The following is a 27,138-nucleotide window of genomic DNA, read 5'->3' as shown; positions in this document are numbered from 1 at the left end:
TGATGCGCAGACTCTCATGACTGCGTGACTCTGACCTGGATCAGAAGACCCAGCAGCGAATGGCGGATGTTCCTTGCTGGGGGGATAATCTTTTTGGAGAAAATGTAGAGGATATGGTCGATCAGATGAAAAAGCATCATTATGCCATGAATTCTCTCTCCCGCCGGACATCTTCTGCTACTGCCTCCTCTTCTAGGAGGTTTTTTGGAGGGAGGAGGAGTGCTCCCTATTCCTATAATATGCGTAGGTACACTCCTGCCTCTGCAGCCGGTTCAGGCTCAGCCCCAGCATGTGTGTTCTTGTCAACGCCGTGCGCCTAAGGCCCCTAGGGCTCCCCAGCAAAAGCAAGGGATGGGCTTTTGACTGGCTCCAGTGCAGCATAGCTGCAGCAAAAGTGTCCATACCGAGCGGCTTGCCTGTCGGGGTGAGGTTGATACTTTTTCACCAAAGGTGGCCTCATATAACCTCCGACAAGTGGGTTCTTCAAATAGTCCGGTTAGGATGCACACTCAATCTGGCATTCAAGCCTCCAAATTGCCCACCGGGAGCTCAATCCTTCAGCTCCCGGCACAAGCAGGTACTTGCAAAGGAACTCTCTGCCCTTCTAAAGGACAATGCGGTCGAACCCATTTCACCAGGGGAAGAAGGGCTTGGATTCTATTCCAGGTACTTCCTTGTGCAAAAGAAAACAGGGGGATGTGTCCCATCCTAGACCTAAGAGCCCTGGTCCGAGAAAAGTTCAGGATGGTTTCTCTGGGTACCCTTCTTCCCATGATTCAGGAAAACGATTGGCAATGCTCTCTGAACTTAAAGGATGCCTATACTCACATCTCAGTACTCCCAGCTCATAGGAAGTACTTTCGATTTCAGTTGGGAACTCAGCACTTTCAGTACTGTGTACTGCCCTTTGGCCTAGCATCTGCGCCCAGGGTCGTCAGAAAGTGCTTGGCAGTTGTTGCAGCATTGGTACGCAGACTGGGAGTGCATGTGTTCCCTTATCTCTACGATTGGCTGGTGAAGAACACTTCGGGGGCTCTACGGTGCATGCAGTTGACTATTCAACTGCTGGAGCTACTGGGGTTTGTAATAAATTATCCCAAGTCCCATCTTGTTCCAGTGCAGAGATTGGAGTTCATTGGAGCTCTGTTGGATACTCGGACATCTCGAGCATCTTCCCCAGGCAAGGGCAGACAATCTTCTGGCCCTAGTGTCCCTGGCTCGAGCGTCTCAACAGATCACAGCTCGGCAGATGTTGAGTCTTTTAGGGCACAGTTCATGTTACTCCCATGGCACGCCTTCATATGAGATCAGCTCAATGGACCCTAGCTTCTCAGTGGTGCCAGGCTACAGGGTATCTAGAGGATGTGATCCATCTCTCCACCGACTTTTGCAGTTCCCTTCAGTGGTGGACCATTCGATCCAATATGACCTTGGGACGTCCATTCCAAATTCCTCAGCCACAAAAAGTGCTGACGACAGATGCATCCCTCCTGGGGTGGGGAGCTCATGTAGATGGACCACACTCAAGGGGTTTGGTCCTTTCAGGAAAAGGGTCTCCAGATCAACCTCCTGGAATTGCGAGCGATCTGGAACGCTCTCAAGGCTTTCAGAGATCGGCTATCAAATCAAATCATCCTAATTCAGACAGACAATCAGGTTGCAATGTATTACACCTACAAGCAGGGGGGCACCGGATCTCGCCCTCTGTGTCAGGAAGCCGTCAGGATGTGGCTTTGAGCTCACCACCACGGCATGTTTCTCCAGGCCACGTATCTGGCAGGCGTAAACAACAGTCTGGCCGACAGACTGAGCGGGATAATGCAACCTCACGAATGGACACTAAACATGGATGTTGTCCTCAAGATCTTCCGAGCATGGGGCACCCCCTCGGTGGATCTTTTTGCCACTCAGACCAATCACAAAGTCCCTCAGTTCTGTTCGAGGCTCCAGGTCCACGAGAGACTAGCGTCAGATGCTTTTCTCCTACATTGGAGGACAGGCCTTCTGTATGCATATCCTCTCATACCTCGTAGGGAAAACTCTGCTGAAACTGAGGCAAGACCGCGGAACCATGATTCTGATTGCACCTTTCTGGCCCCGACAGATTTGGTTTCCTCTTCTTCTGGAGTAGTCCTCAGAAGAACTGTGGAGATTGGAGTGTTTTCTGGCCCTCATCACACAGATCGGGGGGTAGCTTCTACATCCCATCATCCAGTCTCTGGCTCTCACTGCCTGGATGTTGAGAACTTAGAAGTTGCCTCTTTAGGCCTTTCGGAGGGTGCCTCCTGAGTCTTGCTTGCTTCCAGAAAAGATTCCACGAAAAAGTGTTATTCTTTTAAAAGAAGGAGGTTTGCCATCTGGTGTGACAGCAAGTCCCTAGATCCTTTTTCTTGTCTGACACGGACCCTGCTTGAATACCGTCTACACTTATCAGAGTCTGGTCTTAAGACCAGTGCCGTAAGAGTTTACCTTAGTGCAATTAGTGCTTACCATTAACGTGTAGAAGGTCAGCCTATCTCTGGACAGCCTTTAGTTGTTCGCTTCGTTAGAGGTTTACATAAGTACATAAGTAATGCCACACTGGGAAAAGACCAAGGGTCCATCGAGCCCAGCATCCTGTCCACGACAGCGGCCAATCCAGGCCAAGGGCACCTGGCGAGCTTCCCAAACTTACAAACATTCTATACATGTTATTCCTGGAATTGTGGATTTTTCCCAAGTCCATTTAGTAGTGGTTTATGGACTTGTCCTTTAGGAAACCGTCTAACCCCTTTTTAAACTCTGCTAAGCTAACTGCCTTCACCACGTTCTCCAGCAATGAATTCCAGAGTTTAATTATGCTTTGGGTGAAGAAAAATTTTCTCCGATTTCTTTTAAATTTACTACACTGTAGTTTCATCGCATGCCCCCTAGTCCTAGTATTTTTGGAAAGCGTGAGCAGACGCTTCACATCCACCTGTTCCACTCCACTCATTATTTTATATACCGTATTTTTTGGGCTATAAGATGCACCGGACCATAAGACGCACCTAGGTTTTAGAGAAGGGAAATAGGAAAAAAAAATTGGGACTATAAGACGAACCTTTTTCCTCCTCTACAACTTAAGTGCTCCGGTGCGTCTTGTCTGAATGCCTCCCGTTTCCAGGGTCCGTCCGTCTCCCTCCCTCCCGAGTTCTGGGATCCCTAGCCCGCCCTCCCTGCGAGATACCCTTCCCTCCCGCCCCCCTCCCGAGTTCCCCTTCCCTCCCTCTGAGTTCTAAGTAATTTTACCTAGTCGGGGCAGCAGCAGAAGCGAAAACCATGCAGCCTCGGCACGTCACTCTTCCCTGTTCTGTTTTTCTCAGCTCTGGTCCCGCCCACTGAGGGCGGGACCAGAGCTGAGAAAAACAGAACAGGGAAGAGTGACGTGCCGAGGCTGCATGGTTTTCGCTTCTGCTGCTGCCCCGACTAGGTAAAATTACTTAGAACTCAGAAGGATGGAGAGAAGGGGATCTCGGAGGGAGGGCGGGCTGGGGATCCTGGAAGTCGAATTTCTCTACGTTCGGACTATAAGACACTCCCCCGATTTTCCTCCCAAATTTGGGGGGAAAAAAGTACATCTTACAGTCTGAAAAATACGGTACCTCTATCATGTCTCCCCTCAGCCGTCTCTTCTCCAAGCTGAAAAGCCCTAGCCTCCTTAGTCTTTCTTCATAGGAAAGTCGTCCCATCCCCGCTATCATTTTAGTCGCCCTTCGCTGCACCTTTTCCAATTCTACTATATCTTTCTTGAGATGCGGCGATCAGAATTGAACACAATACTCAAGGTGCGGTCGCACCATGGAGCGATACAACGGCATTATAACATCCTCACACCTGTTTTCCATACCTTTCCTAATAATACCCAACATTCTATTTGCTTTCCTAGCCGCAGCAGCACACTGAGCAGAAGGTTTCAGTGTATTATCGACGACGACACCCAGATCCCTTTCTTGGTCCGTAACTCCTAACGTGGAACCTTGCATGACGTAGCTATAATTCGGGTTCGGGTTCTTTTTTCCCACATGCATCACCTTGCACTTGCTCACATTTGTCAAAGCCCCTTGTCAAACCTCCACCAGTGTCATGGGATCTCAACGTCGTTCTCACCCAGCTGATGAAAGCTCCTTTTGAGCCACTGAATTCCTGCCATCTGAAGTACTTGACCTGGAAGGTCAGTTTCTTGGTGTCTGTTACTTCAGCTCGTAGGGTCAGTGAGCTCCAAGCCTTGGTAGTCCATGCACCTTATATTAAATTTCATCATAACAGAGTAGTCCTCCGCAATCACCCTAAGTTCTTGCCGAAGATGGTATCGGAGTTCCATCTGAACCAGTCAATTGTCTTGCCAACATTTTTTCCCCGTCCACATCCCCTTCCTGGTGAGGGCAAGTTGCACACCTTGGACTGTAAGAGAGCATTGACCTTTTACCTGGAGCGGACAAAGCCATATAGACAGTCCACCCAGTTATTTATTTCTTTTGATCCCAACAGGAGGGGAGTTGCCATCGGAAAATGCACAATCTCTAATTGGCTAGCAGATTGCATTTTTTCACTTGTACCCAAGCTGGGCTGACTCTGGAGGGCCATGTCACGGCTCACAATGTTAGAGCCATGGCTGCATCAGTGGCTCATTTAAAGTCAGTCTCCATTGAAGAGATTTGCAAGGCTGCAACGTGGTCATCAGTAAACAAATTCACATCTCACGTCTGCCTACAGTAGGATATCCGACGTGACATTTGGGCAGTCGGTGCTGCAGAATCTGTTCGGTGTTTAGAATGCAACTCCACCCTCCTAGGCCCATTTCTGTTCCAGACTGCACTCTCACTTAGTAGTGTTTCTTTTTAGGTCAATCTAAGTTACATCCTCGCAGTTGCAAGGCCCAGTTGACCAGTGTTTATTATTTCGAGTGAGCCTGGGGGCTTGGGATACTCCACATGTAAGAATTTTGAGCCTGCTTGTCCTCGGAGAAAATGAAGATACATACCTGTAGCAAGTATTCTCCGAGGACAGCAGGCTCAGTATTCTTTCAACCCTCCCTCCTCCCCGTTGGAGTTGTTTCAGTTATATTGTTTTGCTTTTTATTCAACCGATCACTGCACGTTCGCGTCGCGGGCTGGAAGCTGCCCACGCATGTGCGGTGGGTTAGCCCGTGCAGCGGAACGTTCGGGAAGGTTCTTGAGCTTTTGAAGTTTTCTTCTGTCTCCTGGGCCGTCACGGATGACGACCCATGTATAAGAATATTGAGCCTGCTGTCCTCGGAGAATAGCTGCTACAGGTATGTATCTTCATTATACTGAGTATCACTAAATCAATTTATTATAATACTTAGATTTCAAAGTTGGAAGAAACACTGAAGAAAGTGACAGATCAGATGCAAGGGTGAGAATAAGTTTAATTATTTGAGACGCAGAAATTAATATAGCTGTTAAGGTTGAATTTTCTGAGTTGAAATTTGTTTTTAGAGTAGGTTCTTTGTACTACTACCTTCTTTATCATCCCGCTAGACTAGTTCAGACAAATGGGTTGTACTACTCGACCAGCAGATGGAAGCAGAGAAACACTGAGCTTTCAGTGACATCCTCCTCCGAATAAAGAGTGGTGCAGCACTGAAACCTGCCTGTATTTCTCTGCCTTTTCAGCAGCTGGTTTTGGTGCAGGATGATTCTTCCTTGGCAGGCATTTTTCCATGGGCACAGACTGTGGCCTGCAGTTGAGGCCCTGGCCTAGTGGACTCTTGGGTCACCCCACAGAGATTTGCCCTGGTGGAGCGAAGGAACTTCTGCCTCAGACATGCAAGCCTCAGCCCATGTGCCTTGGATTGGGGAGGCTTGCCTGGTACGGATACCATGGGAGCATACTTGGCAGGGCTCTTGAGAGGGCTAAGTCATCGACCTACTCTAATTTTGCTTTGTGTAGTAGCGGTTGGTTGCAGTCTCGTGGGGCACGTCCAGCAAGTGTTAAGTATTGGAGTGTGGTTGTCTTTTCTTCGCACCCCTCCTTTCCCCCTTGGCCTTCATTCACTGTCCAGTTCTTTTCCCATGGCCAGAGTATGGTGTGATAGGGCTTCAAAAAAAAATGTAAAGTGAAGGAAGTGACTGGAAATCTCTGGGGTGCCAGGATCTCTTGGGTGGATCCTATTTCTTGTCGTCTGGTGGATCTAAGGGCTGCAGATAGTACCCATCCTGAGGGAGAGTCTTCCCTGATGTGAGCAGAAGGTAGCAGTATAGCATATTGTGCCCCTTATGTCTCCTGGAGCCATTTAGCATCCTGTCTATTGTTCCATGGCTGAAGCTGCACTGGGGTTTGCAGTGGCAGCATAGTGGGTCACGTAATGGAACAGCACATCCTTTGGTTCCTTTCCATTGTGTGATGTCACACACCCCCACCCCTCGGGTGTCCAGTCAATTGATCGATGGTCAGTTGGTCGCGGTACAGTTGATTGCCTGGACTTTTGATCGTGCAGTCAATTAATCATATTACAATTGATCATATGTACAATTGATTGCAAACACAAGTCTTCAAAGCGTAGAGAGATTATATTATTTCAGGCTTTAAAGTAAAACTTCCGGTCGATTGATTGTGAACAATTGATCGCCAGTCTATTGATCACTGGTCAGTTGGTCGCGGTACAATTGATCGCGCGGTCAATGAATTGCATTACAATTGATCGTGAACACGAGTTTTCAATGCGTAGAGAGATTGTATTATTACAGACGTCAAAGTAAAACTGGTTGTGAAAAAAAAACGCTTTGACTACAAGACTTCAAAGTACAGCAGGTTTGTTAAGCAGTTTATCCAGTGTTTAAGTAAATACATAATACAAAATGGCAATCACATGACAAGTGAAAGCATATAGAATTGATCGCGAACACAAGACTTCAAAGCACAGAGAGATTGTATTATTACGGACTTCAAAGTAAAATTGCTTGTGATAAAAAAAAAAAGCTTTAACTACTTCAAAGTAAAACGTGTTTATTAAGCAGTTTATCCAATGTTTAAGTAAATACATAAAGTGGGAAAGGGAAATGGGACTTGATATATTGCCTTTCTGAGGTTTTTGCAACTACGTTCAAAGCGGTTTACATATATTCAGTTACTTATTTTGTACCAGGGGCAATGGAGGGTTAAGTGACTTGCCTAGAGTCACAAGGAGCTGCAGTGGGAATTAAACTCAGTTCCCCAGGATTAAAGTCCACTGCACTAACCATTAGGCTACATTTGTGAAGCAATCATGAATTTGGTTAATTAGAAATTGTAATTGTACGATACACTACATAAATACTCCAGGAGATCGATGTTGCCATAACGACCAACAGCACTGGCAAGTTGTGTTGCTGTGTCGTGGTATTTCTTGCATTGCATAGAAGTTTGTTGCCTAGCTAAATAATGTTCGTGCTTACGTCTTTCTTTACCTGTTCAAGTTTCAGCCCATTTATGAATTTCCATATGGAAGGTTGGCAACTTCCTAGAATTTCCGCAAAACTATGATGCCAACCCTCGCATGAATTTTGTTTTGGGCAACCCATCCATTACAGATCTGTGACAATTCCTCATAGTGTGTGGGAATCGTGGAGGCCTTTGTCTATTATGACGAATTGGTTGACTGATCCAAGTGTCCTCAAAATAATGAAGTACTGACTGTGCCTCAGGGGAGATTAGGCCACTCTCAGAAAGCACACCGAATGCCTCTGTTACATTAGCAGGTGGATCAAACGTTAGAGCAGGTAAATATCGCATTGTCAGAACAAAGTCTGCATCGCTTGCATATCTTTGTTGGAGACCGTTTAAAATTTTCGATATACACATTGAGTGAAATGAAAGAAGCAACTTCACTGATTTCGCATTGGGGTAAGCAGAGGACATCACATTAATTGCAGCCGATTCAAAATCAATCAGTATTGATTGTGGAGCTGCATTTGGAATCAACTGTTTGAGACTTGCCAGAAAATATCCATATGTTTCCTCAGGCTTATTAGGCAGCAGTGCGAATACTGCTGGAATGACGTCATTTGCAATCCCGTGAATGGAGTAAAGTTGTTCAAATAGAGGGGGGTGCAGTTTTTAAAGTTCCATCACCATACCAATGTTGCGATTGAGAAAATAAATGCATGTTTCGATTCGTACTGAATATTAAAATTCTGTTTTCATCAGCACCACTGTCATATTTTAAAAGCTCTTCTCCATTGTCTAGCATAATTACCTCTCTTGGAATCTGCATTTCTTGTTGAGATTGTGGATTCGGAAGTGGCATCGTAGCGCTCTGTCGCACACAACGTAAAGTACGCTTTATTACGTTTTGTGCCGGTAGCTTAGCAACAAGAGTCGAAGAAACTCCCACGGATACTTATGCGACAATCTTGTGACCCGAATCCTGAGTGGTGAAAGCTTTTTCTTTAGCTCCTTGTATGACCTTGGCTGCTTCAACGTTGGCAACATCAGCTGCGTGATTATGTTCACGTATTCTTGCAGTGATGCTATGTTCATCTGTATGTAAGCTCGCCCTACAACTTGGCATTCTTGACTTATCACACTTCCAGTAGATCTCATTATTGCTGCATTTTTCATTAAAAAATGTATAACCATTGTCTTATAAGCTTAGGTTTTCCTTTCTCACTATTTACGTTTTCCAGTGCTATTCGAACGCTTTTTCTGACTTACAACTTTTAAATATGCTAGTAACAGAACTAACACATGAAGTTTTTATAGTAACGCTATTAAATTCTTTCACTTTGATCTGTTTATGCTAATTAATGCCCTGTTTTTGCGACCAGATGAAAAATTATGTGGGTCAAGTGCTTGTTGCTTATGGGTAGCCTATCTAAAGCGTTTCACTTCAAATCTTTTTATGCTACTTAATGCCCTGTTTTCGCCTTTCTTGTTGTTTGCATATGTGTTATCTTTTTCTGCTATTTAATTCCCTGTTTTCATCTATCTTGTTTTTTCTGCTATATAATGCTTTGTTTTCGCCTATCTTGATAGCATATCTTGTATGCTATCTTGATGCCCTGTTTTGCGAAACTTTCACTAGTTAACGTGTTTGAAGTCTTGTGTTCATGTCACTTTGAAGTCTGTGGTCGCTACCAGTGTACTCTGAAGTCTTGTGTTCGTGATCAATTGTACGTGCGATCAATTGTAATGCGATTAATTGAATGCATGATCGAAAGTCCAGGCAATCAATTGTACTGCGACAAACTGATCGGTGATCCATAGACTGGTGATCAGTTATTCTCTATCAATTGACCTTACCCCCCCCCCCCCCCCAAGCATTGGTTGACTCAACACTATGATTCTCTGAGGGCTGCTCTCGGTGAGGCAGACTCCAGCGCAGCTGGTTCACTGGTTCTTGGCATTTGGGCAAAACACTGCAGCAGGAGGTCAGTTGTATGGTGGTGGGCTGCAGATAAGCGAAAAAACACAGACGAAACCAGTCTTCGCAAAAAACAAACAATGGACAAAACAGCGACGATGACTAAAAGATAAAAAAAAGTAAAGAAAAGGAAAAAAGAGAAAATTGTAGAATAAAAATAAAAAAATAATAAAACTAGATGACACTAATAATATAAATACTTAAAAATATATATTTATTATAAAAATACAAAAAAGGGGGTGATCGAGACTTGACACAGCTGTGTTTCGGCCGGTCAGGCCTGCACCAGGAGTCTCTTCACCATATGTAGTATCTTTCTCTATTTCTACATTGGATGGTTTATGTATTTGTATGTGGAAAAACCTATTGAAAAACTGTAACGAAGCGTCTGTGAAAACGACTCTCCGATTTTCACTTCAAGAACCTTGTAGCGCTAAGATCAAACTCGAAACAGTATAGACTAGAGAAGCACTAATCGGTGTCTCGTATCTCAGAAATTAAAAATTACGAGCATTCTGGAACGCTCTAAAGGCTTTCAGGGATCGACTTTCCAATCAAATCATTTTAATTCAGACAGACAATCAGGTTGCAATGTATTACAACAACAAGCAGGGGGGCACCAGATCTCGCCCTCTGTGTCAGGAAGCCGTCCGGATGTGGCTTTGGGCTCACCACCACGGAATGTTTCCAAGCCACATACCTGGCAGGCGTAAACAACATTCTCCGAGGACAAGCAGGTTGCTTGCTCTCACATATGGGTTGGCGTCCACTGCGGCCCCAGGAACGGAGATTTTCCAGCAAAATCTTCAAAATCTTTGCGACAGCCAGTAGGACGCGGGACAGACGCACCACGCATGTGCGGCCATCTTCCCGCCTGCGTGCAGCCATTCCCGCCTCAGTTTTTTCTTTTCCACGGTGGAGAGTGGCTGCGTGTCGGTCTCCCACAGGTCCCAGGGAAAACTTAGGCACCTTTTGTGTGTTTTTTTTATCGCTCTCTTTTTGTTTCACGACGCCTTTTGTTCTCTTTTTATTTCCAGTTTAAAAAAAAAAAGGAAACCCTCTTTCTTTCTTAATTTTTTGTCCCTTGGTAAGTTTCCTTTCGTTTCCGTTGTGTCCTTCTTGGGCCGCACGTCCGCAGTATTCCCTTTTTGTGCCCTTTGTTGGCACAATTGAGCTGTTTGATTTCACCGCCACGATTTTTCCGCTGATGTCATCGAAGCCTCCCAGCGGCTTTAAGAAGTGTGCTCGGTGCCCGCGGTCGATCTCGGGCACTGACCCGCACTCCTGGTGCATCCAGTGCCTTGGGCCCAACCTTCGCCCAGACACTTGCAAGTTGTGTCTGAGCTTGAAAAAGCAGATATAGGCGTTGAGAAGAGCTCTTCGGGACCGTCTTTTCGGAGCGCCGACTGATTCCTCGGCGTCGACATCGGGAGTGCAGGTAATGGCTGTCCGAATTTCACCTTTAGCTGGGAGCAGTGAGCTGTCAAGTGGGTCTCCACCTGTCTCAAAGGCTCCTGCTGTGCAGGCCCATCGGGACCAACCGATGTCGGACCCGACCCCGAGGAGGCGTGTGGATTCCACGTCCTCCTGGTCGGTACCAAGGAGTACCAGTGACGTGCTTCGAGCGAAGGCGAAGAAGCATCGCCACCGGTCTCCCTCGAGACACGGTACTAGGAGCTCTGGGGCATCAAAGGATTCGGCACCCGGAAAGCGCCGATGCCGGGAGGAGTGCTCACGCTCCATACAAAAGGTGTTGGTGCGTCGATCTTCAGACTGCCCGGTACCGCCTCCCAGACCTTCACAGATTCTGACTTCGACTCTGGTACCGGCCCCACAGCCTTCCTTGACAGCGACTCTGGAGGAGAGCATTCGAGCCATTCTTTCAGGTCTTTTGGAAGGGCTGTTGCATCAGTCTGTTCCGGTACTGGGGGTGCTTGCGCCCTCGGTATCGTCGATGGAAGCGGCGGCTGGCTCCATGCGTGTGGTGAGGTCCCCAATGCCATTACTGCTTGCGGCATCTGCATCTGCTGCCACCCAGGTCGAGTCGACGTCGTTGGAGGGAGCTTCATCGCCTCCGGCATGGGAGTCGACTTCTCGTTATCGCCATAGGGGACATGGTTCCTCGGCATTGAGACGGGCCCGGTTTCGGACTGTAGTTCGAGAACTCTTGTCCGATACCGAGGAAGATGCCTCCTGGGATGAAGGGGAAGACCCCATATATTTCTCTTCCGAGGAGTCTTGTGGTCTTCCTTCTGATCCTACTCCTTCACCTGACAGGAAGCTTTCTCCGCCGGAGAGGCTTTCCTTCTCCTCCTTTGTCCGAGAAATGTCTGTGGGCATTCCCTTCCCTGTGGTAACTGAGGATGAGCCCAGGACTGAGATGATCGAGGTCCTTCACTATCTTTTGCCACCTAAGGAGTCATCCACTGCCCCTCTGCATAATGTCCTTAAGGAGACATTGCTGAGGAATTGGATGAAACCGTTATCTAATCCCACCATCCCCAAGAAAGCGGAGTCCCAGGATCGGATCCATGGAGAACCCGAGTTGATGAGGTCACAGTTACCTCACGACTCTGCGGCTGTGGATTCTGCTCTCAAGAGAGCCAGAAGTACTAGAGATTTCGCATTGGCGCCCCCGGGCGAGAAGCTAGGACTTTAGATCTTTTGGGAGGAAGGCCTACCAGTCCTCTATGCTCGTGTCCAAAATTCAGTCGTACCAGCTCTACACGAGCATTCACATGCGGAACAATGTTAAGCAGGGCCGGTCTTAGCAAGTGCGGGGCCCTATGCAGACCAATTTGGTGGGGCCCCCACCGTAGCCCCGCCCCTACCCTAGCTCCACCCCATTGATAAGATTATTCCATTTTTAGAACATTTATTTATGAAATTTCAAATAAAGACAAATGAAGCTAAACTTGTACAAAAAACTGATTGAAATAATAAGCACAATGCTATCATTAAACCTCCCCTCCCCAGAAATTATTCAGTTCAAATCCACTACAATTAGTAGTTCCAATTCTCATAACAAAGGAGAATAAAGGAAAAATATTAAGAAAAGATTCAGTACTTTCAAATTCCCCTATTACTCTGTAACCCATATATGCAATAAAATAAAAATGAAATGAAAAGATATACAATAAAATTAAGTGATGTGTAAAATATAATGTACAATATAAAAACATATAGACCACCAAGGTATTAAAATTGTTTTAAAATATATACCACAGCTCTCTGACTCAAGAAGACTCCGACTCTATCATTCATAATTGTCAACACACAGAAAAAAAATAAGTAAAAACAAATTGTCACAATTAATACCTTATACACCAATATACCAGCCATACGGAAAATGCAGACCGTCAACAATATGAAGCTAGCAAGGGATCATAATATCACAATTCTCATGTAGAGCCACAAAACACCCTTTTAGAGGTAGTGTGTCATGATTTAGGCTCTACACCCTTTCTGATGTTTGGTGCCACCTTAGTAAGGCCAACACACAATCTCTCCACTGCAAAACACTATACACAAACTTGTGCAAAAACACACTCATAACCTTAACAAACCATAAACAGCACTAATTCCAAGGACAGAACGAGCTACAACTTTATGCGTGGCGTGGAAAGGCAACTGTAATTACACCTGGCTCTAAAACACCAGTGCACAACCTAGTGAAAAAAAAACAAACAAAAAGGGATTCAAACTATACGCTAGCAGAATACTGCACCTTCCTTGATCACACCTGAAAAACACATGAAGGCAAAATACTGAACTGGAAAGTTACCTCAAAAAGTCAGACTCAGCATGCAGCAATACTACAAAAATTGAAACGTACATGAAAAATATCACAGATGCACATTTCCAAAAACTGACATATTCCAATTAATAAATCCTGAATAAAATAGTTTTTTCTACCTTTGTTGTCTGGTGACTTTGCTTTTCTGATCATGCTGGCTCAGTACCGATTGTGCTGCTATCTGTCCTCTTAACTCCGTTTCCAGGGCTTCCTTTCCATTTATTTCTTTACTTTCTGCCTTTCTTCTTCATTTCTTGCCCTACATCCGTAAGTAAAAGCTGGGTCCTCCGCAGACTTGACTGTCCAGTGGATCCAGCTTCTGCCTATTTTCTATATCCATGTGTACTTTTTCTCCTCTGTTCCTTTTCCCTCACCTCATCTCCTTCCTCACTCTTCCCTCGCCTCCATCCATGTCCAGCATTTCTTCTCTCTCCTCCATGCACCCATGTCCAGCGACCCTCCTGTCCCCTCTGCCATCCATCTATGTCCAGCAACCCCCCTGTCCCCTCTGCCCTCCCCTGCCATCCACCTGTGTCCAGAAACCCCCCTCCCATGCCATCCACCCATGTCCAGAAACCCCCCTCCCCTGCCATCCACCTATGTCCAGAAACCCCCCTCCCCTGCCATCCACCCATGTCCAGCGACCCTCCTGTGCCCCCTGCCCTCCAACTATGTCCAGAAACCCCCTCCCCTGCCATCCACCCATGTCCAGTGACCCTCCTGTGCCCCCTGCCCTCCCTTGCCATCCACCTATGTCCAGAAGCCCCCCTCCCCTGCCATCCACCCATGTCCAGCGACCGTCCTGTGCCCTTCCCTCAACCTATGTCCAGAAGCCCCCCTCCCCTGCCATCCACCCATGTCCAGCGACCCTCCTGTGCCCCCTGCCCTCCCCTGCCATCCACCTATGTCCAGAAGCCCCCCTCCCCTGCCATCCACCCATGTCCAGCGACCCTCCTGTGCCCCCTGCCTTCCCCTGCCATCCACCTATGTCCAGAAACCCCCTCCCTTGCCATCCACCCATGTCCAGCGACCCTCCTGTACCCCCTGCCCTCCCCTGCCATCCACCTATGTCCAGAAGCCCCCCTCCCCTGCCATCCACCCATGTCAGCGACCCTCCTGTGCCCCCTGCCCTCCCCTGCCATCCACCTATGTCCAGAAGCCCCCCTCCCCTGCCATCCACCCATATCCAGCGACCCTCCTGTGCCCCCTGCCCTCCCCTGCCATCCACCTATGTCCAGAAACCCCCTCCCCTGCCATCCACCCATGTCCAGCGACCCTCCTGTGCCCCTGCCCTCAATCTATGTCCAGAAGCCCCCCTCCCCTGCCATCCACCCATGTCCAGCGACCCTCCTGTGCCCCCTGCCCTCAACCTATGTCCAGAAACCCCCTCCCCTGCCATCCACCCATGCCCAGCGACCCTCCTGTGCCCCCTGCCCTCCCCTGCCATCCACCTATGTCCAGAAGCCCCCCTCCCCTGCCATCCACCCATGTCCAGCGACCCTCCTGTGCCCCCTGCCCTCCCCTGCCATCCACCTATGTCCAGAAACCCCCTCCCCTGCCATCCACCCATGTCCAGCGACCCTCCTGTGCCCCCTGCCCTCCCCTGCCATCCACCTATGTCCAGAAGCCCCCCTCCCCTGCCATCCACCCATGTCCAGCGACCCTCCTGTGCCCCTGCCCTCAACCTATGTCCAGAAACCCCCTGCCATCCACCCATGTCCAGCGACCCTCCTGTGCACCCTGCCCTCAACCTACGTCCAGAAACCCCCTCACCTGCTATCCCCCCATGTCCAGCGACCCTCCTGTGCCCCCTGCCCTCCCCCCATGTCCAGCGACAAAACTCTTCTCGTTCCCCTGCTCCCCCTCCCTCCAGCCACCTGAGCCCCCCCCCCCCTCCCCGACCCGCCAAACGACCCTCTTGTACCACCCGACCTGCCGGCACCTCACCTGACCCAGCATTTTAAAACAATCTACAAGCGGCGGTGCCTCGCGTCTGTAAAAGAAGAAAAATCACTTCGTCCATTGGCCGGCCTTCCCTCATGTCCCGCCCTTGCGGAAGTTACATCAGAGGGCGGGACATGAGGGAAGGCTGGCCAATGGACGAAGTGATTTTTCTTCTTTTACAGACGCGAGGCAGCGCCGCTTGTAGATTGTTTTAAAATGCTGGGTCAGGTGAAGTGCCGGCAGGTCGGGTGGTAGAAGAGGGTCGTTTGGTGGGTCGGGCAAGGGGGGCTCAGACGGGGGAGGGGTTCAGACGGCTGGAGGGAGGTGGAGCAGGGGAACAAGGACTGCAGAGTCTCGTCGTTGGGCATGGAGGGCAGGCGAGCAGTGGCGGTGGTCGGAGAGGCGAGGCAGACGAGGCGCGCCGCGCGTGGCCCCCTTAGGCGCGGGGCCCTATGCGGCCGCCTCGTTCGCCTCTGCCTAAGACCGGCCCTGATGTTAAGCTACTGGCGGACTTGGTGGACAAGCTCCCTCCGGAGCACGCCAGGCCTTTTCAGGAGGTGGTCAGGCATCTGAAGGCGTGTCATAAATTCCTGTCCTGGGGTGCTTACGACTCTTTTGATGTAGCATCCAGATCTGCTGCTCAAGGTATAGTGATGTGCAGACTCTCATGGCTGCGTGCCTCTGACCTGGACAATCGGACCCAGTAGTGGCTTGCGGATGTTCCTTGCTGGGGGGTAATATTTTTGACGAGAAGGTCGAGCAGCTGGTAGAGCAGCTCCACCAGCGGAAAACCGCTCTTGACAAACTCTCCCACCGGGCGCCTTCAGCATCTACCTCATCAGGTAGACGTTTTTTCAGGGGAAGGAGGAATGCTCCCTATGCTTACAATAAGCATAGATACAATCCACCTTCCCGACAGCCTTCTCAGGCTCAACCCCAGTGCACTCATTTGCATCAATAGCGTGCGCCCAGACAGGCCCCTGCAGCTCCCCAGCAAAAGGAAGGGACGGGCTTTTGACTGGCTCCAGTTCAGCATAGCCGCCATAAATGTACCTGTGCCGGACGATCTGCCGGTCGGAGGCAGGTTAAAATTTTTTCACCAAAGGTGGCCTCTCATAACCTCCGACTGGTGGGTTCTTCAAATAGTCTGGTTAGGGTACTCCTTCAATTTGGTCTCCAGACCTCCAAATTATCCGCTCAGTCCTTCAGCTTCCAGCACAGGTAGGTACTTGCAGAGGAATTCTCTGCCCTTCTCCGCGCCAATACAGTCGAGCCCGTACCACCAGGGCAAGAAGGGCTTGGATTCTATTCCAGGTACTTCCTTGTGCAAAAGAAAACGGAGGGGATGCGTCCCATCCTAGACCTAAGGGCCCTGAACAAATATCTGGTCCGAGAAAAGTTCAGGATGGTTTCCCTGGGCACCCTTCTTCCCATGATTCAGAAAAATGATTGTCTATGCTCTCTGGACTTAAAAGATGCTTATACACACATCCCGATACTTCCAGCTCACAGACAGTATCTTCGATTCCGTCTGGGAACACAGCACTTTCAGCATTGTGTGCTACCCTTTGATCTTGCGTCTGCGCCCAGGGTCTTTACAAAATGCCTGGCAGTTGTTGCAGCGTTGCTACGCAGACTGGGAGTGCATGTGTTCCCTTATCTCGACGATTGGCTGGTGAAGAACACCTCAGAGGCAGGAGCTGTACAGTCTATACAGATGACTCTCAAACTCCTGGAGCTACTCGGGTTTGTTATAAATTACCCAAAGTCCCATCTCCTTCCAGTTCAACAACTAGAATTCATAGGATCTCTGCTGGTCTCTCAGACAGCTCGGGCCTATCTTCCCGAGGCGAGGGTGGACAACCTTCTGTCCCTGGTTTCCTGGGCCAGAGCGTCTTAGCAGATCGCAGCTTGGCAGATGTTGAGACTTCTGGGCCACATGGCCTCCACAGTTCATGTGACGCCCATGGCATGCCTTCACATGAGATCTGCTCAATGGACTCTAGCTTCCTAGTGGTATCAAGCTGCGGGGAGTCTAGGGGATGTGATAACTGTCCACCGAGTTCCACAATTCCCTTCAATGGTGGACAGTTCGATCCAATTTGATCTTGGGACGTCCCTTCCAAATTCCTCACCCTCAAAAAGTGGTGACCATGGATGCATCTCTCCTGGGGTGGGGAGCTCATGTAGATGGGCTCCACACTCAAGGAGCTTGGTCCCTCCAGGAATCAGGTCTTCAGATCAATCTCCTGGGGTTGCGAGCGATCTGGAATGCGCTAAAGGCTTTCAGAGATCGGCTGTTGAATCAAATTATTTATATTCAGACAGACAACCAGGTTGTCGTGTACTACATCAACAAGCAGGGGGACACCGGATCTCGCCCCCTGTGTCGGGAAGCCGTCCAGATGTGGCTTTGGGCTCGCCATCACGGCGTGTTTCTCCAAGCCACATATCTGGCAGGCGTAAACAACAGTCTGGCTGACAGGTTGAGCAGGATTATGCAACCTCACGAGTGATCGCTCAATTCGGGTGTGGTATGCAAGATCTTCCGAAAGTGGGGCACCCCCTCGGTGGATCTTTTTGCCACCCAGATCAATCACATGGTCCCTCAGTTCTGTTCCAGACTTCAGGCCCACGATAGACTAGCGTTGGATGCCTTTCTCCTTCATTGGGGGAAGGGCCTTCTGTATGCATATCCTCCCATACCTCTGGTGGGGAAGACTTTGCTGAAACTCAAGCAAGACTGCGGGACCATGATTCTGTTTGCTCCTTTCTGGCCACGTCAGATTTGGTTCCCTCTTCTTCTGGAGTTGTCCTCCGCAGAACCGTGGAGATTGGAGTGTTTTCCAACCCTCATCACTCAGAACGAGGGGGTGCTTCTGCATCCCAACCTCCAGTCTCTGGATCTCACGGCCTGGATGTTGAGAGCTTAGGCTTCGCCTCCTTAGGTCTTTCTGAGGGTGTGTCCCGAGTCTTGCTTCCAGGAAGGATTCCACGAAGAGGTGTTAGTCTTTTAAATGGAGGAGGTTTGCCGTCTGGTGTGACAGCAAGGCCCTAGATCCTTGCTCTTGTCCCACACAGACCCTGCTTGAATACCTTCTACACTTGTCAGAGTCTGGTCTCTAAACCAACCCCATAAGAGTCCATCTTAGTGCAATTAGTGCTTTTCATTATCATGTAGACGGTAAGCCTATCTCTGGGCAGCCTTTAGTTGTTCGCTTTATGAGAGCTTTGCTTTTGTCAAAGCCCCCTGTCAAACCTCCACCATTGTCATGGGATCTCAACGTCGTCCTCACCCAGGTGATGAAACCTTCTTTTGAGCCACTGGATTCTTGCCATCTGAAGTATTTGACCTGGAAGGTCATTTTCTTGGTGGCTGTTACTTCAGCTCATAGAGTCAGTGAGCTTCAAGCCTTGGTAGCCTATGCTCCTTATTCTAAATTTCATCATAACAGAGTAGTCCTCCGTACGCACCCTAAGTTCTTGCTGAAGGTGGTGTCGGAGTTCCATCTGAGCCAGTCATTTGTCTTGCTAACATTCTTTTCCCGTCCTCATACCCACCCTGCTGAACGTCAGTTGCATACATTGGACTGCAAGAGAGCATTGGCCTTCTATGTGGAGCGGACAGTCCGCCCAATGTTTGTTTCTTTTGATCCCAACAGAAGGGGAGTTGGTGTCGGGAAACGCACCATTTCTAATTGGCTAGCAGATTGCATTTCCTTCACTTACGCCCAAGCTGGGCTGACTCTTGAGGGTCATGTCACGGCTCATAGTGTTAGAGCCATGGCAGCGTCAGTGGCCCACTTGAAGTCAGCCTCTATTGAAGAGATTTGCAAGGCTGCGACGTGGTCATCCGTCCACACATTCACCTCTCATTACTGCCTTCAGCAGGATTCCTGACGCAAGTCGGTTCGGGCAGTCAGTGCTGCAGAATCTGTTCGGGATCTAGAATCCAACTCCACCCCACTAGGCCCATTTTTATTCTGTTCCAGGCTGCACCTTCAGTTAGTTGTTTCTTCGTTTGTCAATCTTCGTTATGTCCTCGCCGTTGCGAGGCCCAATTGACCTATCTTTGTTGTTTTGAGTGAGCCTGAGGGCTAGGGATACCACACATGTGAGAACAAGCAGCCTGCTTGTCCTCGGAGAAAGCGAAGATACTTACCTGTAGCAGGTATTCTCCGAGGACAGCAGGCTGATTGTTTTCACAAACCTGCCCTCCTCCCCTTTGGAGTTGTTGTGTTATTCTTTATTTGCTTTTCATTCAACTGAGGTGGGAATGGACATGCGTGGGCGGGAAGATAGCCACACATGCACGGTGCGTCCGTCCCGCGCCCTACTGGCTGTCGCAAAGATTTTGAAGATTTTGCTGGAAAATCTCAGTTCCTGGGGCCGCCTTGGACGCCGACTCATATGTGAGAACAATCAGCCTGCTGTCCTCGGAGAATACCTGCTACAGGTAAGTATCTTTGCTGTCTGGCCAACAGACAGAGCAGGATTATGCAACCTCACGAGTGGTCACAACATGGGCATTGTCCGCATGATCTTCCGAGTGCATCTTTTTGCCACTCAAACCAATCACATGGTCCCTCAATTCTGTTCCAGACTTCAGGCCCACAGCAGGCTAGCGTCAGGTGCTTTCTCCTACATTGGCCTTCTGTGTGCATATACCTCTAGTAGGGAAGACTTTGCTGAAACTCAAGACCGTGAAACCATGATTCTGATTGCTCCATTTTGGCCCCGTCAGATCTGGTTCCCTCTTCTTCTGGAGTTGTCCTCCGAGGAACCGTGGAGATTGGAGTGTTTTCGAACCCTCATCACCTCATCGCTTCTACATCCCAATCTCCTGTCTCTGGCTCTCATGGCCTGGATGTTGAGAACTTAGAGGTTGCCTCCTCGGGTCTTCCAGAGGGTATCTCGCGAGTCTTTCTTGCTTCTAGGAAAGATTTCATGAAAAAGTGTTATTCTTTTAAATGGAGGAGGTTTGCCATCTGGTGTTTCAGCAAGGCCCTAGATCCTTTTTCTTGTCCTACACGGACCCTGCTTGAATACCTTCTACACTTATCAGAGTCTGGTCTCAAGACTAACTTCATAAGAGTTCACATTAGTGCAATCGGTGCTTATCATCAACGTGTGGAAGGTCAGCCTATCTCTGGACAGCCTTTAGTAGTTCGCTTTATGAGAGGTTTGCTTTTGTCAAAGCCCCCTGTCAAACCTCCACCAGTGTCATGGGATCTCAACATCGTTCTCACCCAGCTGATGAAAGCTCCTTTTGAGCCACTGAATTTCTGCCATCTGAAGTACTTGACCTGGAAGGTCATTTTCTTGGGGTCGGTTAATTCAGCTTATAGAGTCAGTGAGCTCCAAGCCCTGGTGGTGCATGCACCTTATATCAAGTTTCATCATAATAGAGTAGTTCTCTGCACTCACCCTAAGTTCCTGCCAAAGATGGTGTCGGAGTTCCATCTGAACCAGTCAATTGTCGTCAACATTTTTCCCCCATCCTCATACCCTCCCTGGTGAAGACAAGTTGCACACCTTGGACTGTAAGAGAGCATTGGCCTTTTACATGGAGCTGACTAAGCTCTATAGACAGTCCTCCCAATTGTTTGTTTCTTTTGACCCTAACAGGAGGGGAGTTGCCATCGTAAAACGCACAATATCCAATTGGCTAGCAGATTGCATTTCCTTCACTTATGCCCAAGCTGGCTTGATTCTGGAGGGCCATGTCACGGCTCACAATGTCAGAGCCATGGCTGTGTCAGTGGCTCACTTAGTCAGTTTCTATTGAAGAGATTTGTAAGGCTGTGACGTGGTCATCAGTCCACACATTCACATCCCATTACTGCCTTCAGCAGGATACCTGACGCGACAGTTGGTTTGTGCAGTCGGTGCTGCACAATCTGTTTGGGGTTTAGAATCCAACTCCACCCCTCCTAGGCCCATTTCTGTTCTGTTCCAGGCTGCGCTCTCACTTAGGTCTGTTTCTTTTCAGGTCAATCTCAGTTATGTCCTCGCCATTGTGAGGCCCAATTAACCAATGTTCATTGTTTTGAGTGAGCCTGGGGGCTAGGGATACCCCATATGTGATAATGTTCAGCCTGCTTGTCCTCGGAGAAAATGAAGATACATACCTGTAGCAGGTATTCTCCGAGGACAGCAGGCTGAACATTATCAGAACCCACCCTTCTCCCCTTTGGAGTTGTTCCTCTTATATATATTTTGCTTTTTACTAACTGAAGGGACACGCTGTTGTCGCTAGCGGGAAGAGCTCACGCATGCACAGTGCGTTTTGCCTCTTGCAATGTCGCTTTCTAGAAAGTTCTGGCTTTTTTGACTAGTTCCGGTCTCCTGGGCCGTCGCGGACAACGACCCATACGTGATAATGTTCAGCCTGCTGTCCTCGGAGAATACCTGCTACAGGTATGTATCTTCATTTTATTGTGATACAGTTAACAAAATAGTAGGTTTTTTAATGTTAAATTTTACCTGCTGTACACTGCCTTGGGTTAATCTCTTTATAAAGGCAGTTAATAAATCCCAATAAATAAATAAGAAGCCAGTGGAGCTTATAGAATAATGGACTAATATGGTCAGTTTTTCACACATGACAGACTGCTGTGTTGTGCAAATTTTAGGACTGATTGACCAACCCCATGGGGCATATGCAATGTTACAGTAGTCTAATTTTGAAATCAAAAAAGCGTAAAGAGCCTGCATAGAAGAGCAATGAAAACAACTGCAGAATGGATGTAAATAACTGCAATGATAAAAATCCTTTTTGAATAACTGTGAGATCTGTCTGCAAAATAATTTGTAGTCCAGTATGATCCCCAAATATTTAAAATGGTCAACTAATTGTAGAGGGATGTCAGATAATGTTGGAGCAAAGGATGGTGAAGTTCTGTTTCCAGTGATCCAACAGGCTGCTGTTTTAGTTTTAAGTGGCTAGGAGCCCACAGATTAGTGGTAGTAAAGCTGTGGCTGGCCTGCCAATCGGGTGAGCACAAGGGTAGGCATCTGGTGGGAGGCCAGTCCATTATGGGTGATTTGGGCTGAGTTGCAGTCTGATCAGGTTCTTTCTGCTGTTTATTGTTTCCTCTAACTGGGGTTTAGGTGAAGGCTTGAGGGGTTCTCAGACTTTAGTGTCAGCCAGCCCAGTGGACTAAGAGACATCTAAGGAGTTGTGGTTCTGTGACACCAGGGTGGGATTAGCTGGCCCAAGAGAGCTGTATCTGGTAGAGTCCTTTTCCAGGGCTCTAGATACTGGGCTGAGATTTGAACTTGGTCTGTGATCTCGATGACTTTGTTGTCCTCTTTTGCCACAGAGTTCAGACTTTCTTGGATTACTCAAGATTGGCCACCTTTGGGTTGTTAATGTGGTTTCTAGTGGCTGTTTGCTGCTTTCCTGCAGAGGGAAGTGTTTACCATGTCCCTTAGTCCTGTACTCAGGATTATGATAGAGGGACCTATTTAGATTTTGGTATTTGAAATATTTTTTCTCTCTCATAGATGCTATTTCCACCTATTGGTGGCTGCTCATGGTGGTGGGGACTGTGCCTAGTGGCCTTAGATACCAGTGCCACAGTTCTGGGACATGGGGTTATCAGTCTTTGGAATGAGTGCTGGCACACTCCTGAATTGGGCAGGGTGAAGAAGTCCATTCAGCTAGAGGACCCTGAATTGTGCTGGTTTCTGGCTGGTATCCTATTTGAGTGGGGCATAGAGGCATGATTTTCCATTTGGGATCCTTGAAGCTGTACTACATTTCATTTGTCTGGGCTGGTCTGGTAGAATGATAAGATGAAATTTGTTCATACCTGCTAATTTCCTTTCCATGAGTCCTGCTGGATCAGTCCTGGACCCATCTAGGAAGACGGTAGTGGATATTTTTCCCTTCAGCTTGTGAGGAGTCAAAGGGATATAGTGTTGCATTCCACAGCTGTCCTAGTGAGTTTGCCCAGTCCCAGATGTGATAGTGGATTGATTCAAAGCTTGCTCTTAAGGAGACACCTTAAGTTGGGTATTTATTGATGCTTTGTTGGTGTATCTGATGTTCCTGCATAGCAAAGTGGTGTAGTTTCAGAGGCCATAAGATGACTCCTCTGGAGAATGTGCAATACTTCTAAGGGGGGCCCTCAGGTGCCTGTTTCAGGCTGTTGTCTTAGTCTTGAGACATACTTGGCAACAATATCCCACTTCCATTGAATTTGTTCTTGATTTAATGCTTGTCTCTTCTGTTCAAGTTTTCTTTCATTTCTGCTTTGTCAGTAGTATACTGGCAGGTTTCAGTGCTGCACTGCCCCTTATACTGATGATGAGGTTACTGAAAACTTAGTGTTTCTCTGTCTCCATCTGCTTGTTGAGGAGCATAACCCACTTGTCTGGACTAGTCCAGCAGGATTCAAAGAAAGGAAATTAGCAGGTATGAACAAATTTTGCGTTTTGATCTTGACCTGAAGTAGCTTAAAACAAAATACAAATTGTCATCATTTACATGTTACACAATTTTTTTTATTGCCTGTTTAATCAGTGTAAAATCCCTTAGAGTAAAATGTATTTTTTTAAAGCAAAGATATTTGGTGGTAAGTCTAGTCTGTGTGTTGTCACCTGAGTGGGCTGTTTCACATGGTCATTTACTTTACCCTTAGTGCAGTGCCTCTTTGCAGCTGTGCACATATAGTACTGTTGAATTAAAGCATGTGGGTACTTGACAGCAGATGTTGTGGAATCTATTAAAAAATAAAAATTTCTACGAAAAATTGTCCTACAACTCTACATGCTGACTGGTCTGCTTTCACTCTTCTTCTAGCAAAACCAGAAGACAAACATAAAATTGTGTTTTTCTTTTACAGGCAAAGGGGCGAGCCAGTTAGCGGAGACAGGCACTTTAAAGCTTCATGCAAAAGGTTTATATTGCCAGTTCTGCATTGGTGTCGCATATATATATATTTTTTTTTTTTTTACAGAGTGATTATGTTGGGGAGGGAAATATATACGCATACATAGTTTAACACTGTAATGTTCCACATGCTCATTCTACATAATTTTCTGTAAATTATTGAATTTTTATATTTAAATTATGAAAATTAACCGAAAAAGAACTATTGAATTGAAACTGTGATAAGTAAATTTGAATACTTTGGTTTTGATTTTCAGTGTCTTTTTTTTTCTTTGCCTATGGCAAAGTTTTTCTGACAACAACCTATTAACAGCACAGCTTGTATATAATCTAAGTAAAGCTACAGATGGTGTTCTTTCATTGTTGCCCTTCTATAAACAATTCTTAAGAAACCTAGATCAGAGGCAAGTAATTTCTGCTTCTACTTTAAATATTTTTCACACCACCTTTCAAAAACATTTTTTTAGATAGATTAAAATAGAAAAATGATATGTGGGAAAATGGAAACAGCCAATAAAACATTAATTACTGAGCAGTGGTATGTGTATATCATGAGTTGCTTTGTGTTGCTGTTTGCTTTGACAGAGGGTATAGTAAATAGTTACAATAGCTCAACGTTTCTCAAACTTTCTGTGGCCGCAACCCTATTATTGTGGCCACAAAAAGCACATGACCTCATGATAAATAGTATAATAGATTTTTGTGTTCAGATAAAAGGAGTAGTCTTTGAAATTTGTATTTTGTGAATAGGAGGGCATACTGAAATTCTACAAAATCCAAGATTGTACACTCTAAAAGAGCAATTCTATAATAAGTCTACATTTATGTGCCAATTGTGCGCCTAAATGTACAGAATAATGACATTTTTGTGACTAAGTATACAATTGCATGTGAAAATGCCAGTAGTGTGCCTCCCAGTAATTGGTAATGTACAAATATGCACTCAGATTTCTTAGCTTGTATTTGTAAGAGGGCATTCCTTGTCATCAAAGCAGATGAATCCAGAAACTGATGGGGTTATAACCATCTCCCAGCAAGTGGAGATAGAGGACATAACTGAACACTGTCATATAGGACGGTATGCATTCTGGTCAGTTAGTATTCCTCTGTCTGTAGCAAGTTGTGGACAGTCTCCTAACACTTTCTGGTCTCTACTGAAGAATTTGGCTCTTGTTCTTTTTAGTTCAATTGAGCCTGGGGGTGATTAGGCTGCTACTGCCTCTTTTTGGGGTACACCTGGTGGTACCAGGTCCCACTCCCCTCTCCTGCTGAAAGCTTCTCCCTCATAAGTAAAAAAAAAAAAATAATAATAATCTTACTGAGTTTATCTACTGTGGATGGCTTAATATTGAAAGGAGGTTCAGAAACACTTAAATCCAGCACTATTTAGCATTTTCCTTCACAGTGAAACCGTCGGTCTTGTGTCCTGCCCACAGCGAATACACATTTGAATCTTTAATCACCATTGGCTCTCACAATACTGCAGCTTTCTTTCACTTTCCTTTCCTCAAGGCTACATCAAAAACTGACTCCTGCATTAGAGGTCTTCCTTTAATGTCAAAAGTTTCTGGGTTTGTTTTTCCGTATATGGCTTTGGAGTAATGGGTGCTTCTGATTCCTGCACGGTACTCTCACAGTCCTTGTCAGCTTCTGCAGTGGTGGCCATCTTGGAGCCCCATGGATCCACTTCTCTTTCTGAATCTGCTTCTCAATTTCAAACAACAGTATCTTTGGGGGACTTCCCTCAAGAATTCTTCAGATGCAGCGGCTCAGGTACCCTTTACTTCTGAATTCTCTTGATGTATCTAGCCTATTTAATGAAGAGGGCTCTCCCTATTACTGAATGAGTTAATTTATGTGCAGTGAGGTACTCTGGATGTGAGGCTTAAGGTGGCCATGGCATGCTTATCCCCTATCTCTCCTGCAGAATTGTGAAAAATTGAAGTTGCTTAAGGTTAATGCCATAGCAGCAGCTATAACCAAAGTTGAGGGAGGTATAACAGTTAAGGATATGCAGGACAGGAAATTGAAGTCTGCGCTGAAACTTCCATTTGAAATTTCTCCTTTATCTCTTCAGGCATCCATCTGCTGTTCCTGTGCAGCCATTGTGTGTTTAAGCTGGGTTCAGTGGGCTGCTGATACCTTATCTGATACAGACAGTCCCTCCTCTTTGGAGTTTCCTGCCATATAGACAGGTTTGGCTTCTTTATCAGATTATGTGATCTTATTAGAGCTTTGGCTAAGCAAATAGCCTTATCAGTCATAGCAAGGTGCCTGTTGTGGCTTTGGCATTGGTCAGCGGATGCTGCCTCTAAACAGCGCCTTATTAAGGTTTCTTTTAGGTGTAAACTTCTCTTTGGGGAGGACCTGGAGAAGTTGGTTAAAGATTTGGGGGATTCAAAAACCTAGCATTTACCTGAAGATAAACCTGAGTCTTCTTTCATATCTTCTGAATCTCATCCTCGCCTCAAGGATATGAAATTTACAGACCTAGCCGAGCTCCTGCCTATCGAGATCAGGTGTCAGCCGAAGCAGCCTTTTCGAGTGACAAAAGAAATTCCATACAGTCTTCCAGATCTGTTCCTGCCTCCTGCAATTCACAATAATGGGGTCTGGTCCATTGTTTGTCACAGCTCATAGGGGGGTTGTCTTTGTCTTTCCAAATTTTACAGAGTGGACCAAGATCGTTAAATGAATGGGCCTTAGATATCAGAGATGGTTACAAATTAGAATTCCCTCCGATCGCAGATTTTTTCTTGGACTCCCCATGCAAAGCCTTGCACAAAAGAAGTGCAGTAACTTCCACTGTACAAGGTCTTCTTTCCTTGGAAGCTATCCTGCCTTATCCTCCTCAGGATCAGAAGCAAGGTCATTATTCCAGTTATTTTGTCGTGCCAAAGAAAGGAGGTGCTTTTGTCCACGCCTCGAACTGAAATGTGTGAATAGATTTCTTTGAATTGAACATTTCTGCATGGAGACCTTTTGTTCAGTGATAATGGCCGTTAGTATGGGAGAATTCCTCATTTCTCTGGCTCTCGAAGAAGCACATAACATTATTTATTTATTTAGGCATTTATATCCCACACTTTCCCGCCCATGGGCAGGCTCAATGTG

General features: G+C 47.0%; 1 protein-coding gene across 1 annotated transcript in view; it reads left to right on the top strand.

Annotated features, from left to right (window-relative positions):
• Nucleotides 1-27,138, top strand: part of RNF212 (ring finger protein 212) — a 548,782-nt gene that overhangs the window by 203,302 nt on the left and 318,342 nt on the right. Inside the window, exons 5-6 of the mRNA XM_030191071.1 lie at nucleotides 5,348-5,397; nucleotides 23,978-24,031. Coding sequence (XP_030046931.1) covers nucleotides 5,348-5,397; nucleotides 23,978-24,031 — 104 coding nt within the window. The remainder of the gene's footprint in view (nucleotides 1-5,347; nucleotides 5,398-23,977; nucleotides 24,032-27,138) is intronic.

Source organism: Microcaecilia unicolor, chromosome 2, assembly GCF_901765095.1.
Source record: "Microcaecilia unicolor chromosome 2, aMicUni1.1, whole genome shotgun sequence".
Classification (NCBI taxonomy): Eukaryota; Metazoa; Chordata; class Amphibia; order Gymnophiona; family Siphonopidae; genus Microcaecilia; species Microcaecilia unicolor.
The sequence above is the reverse complement of the archived record's forward strand: the minus strand, read 5'-3'. Positions and strand labels throughout refer to the sequence as shown.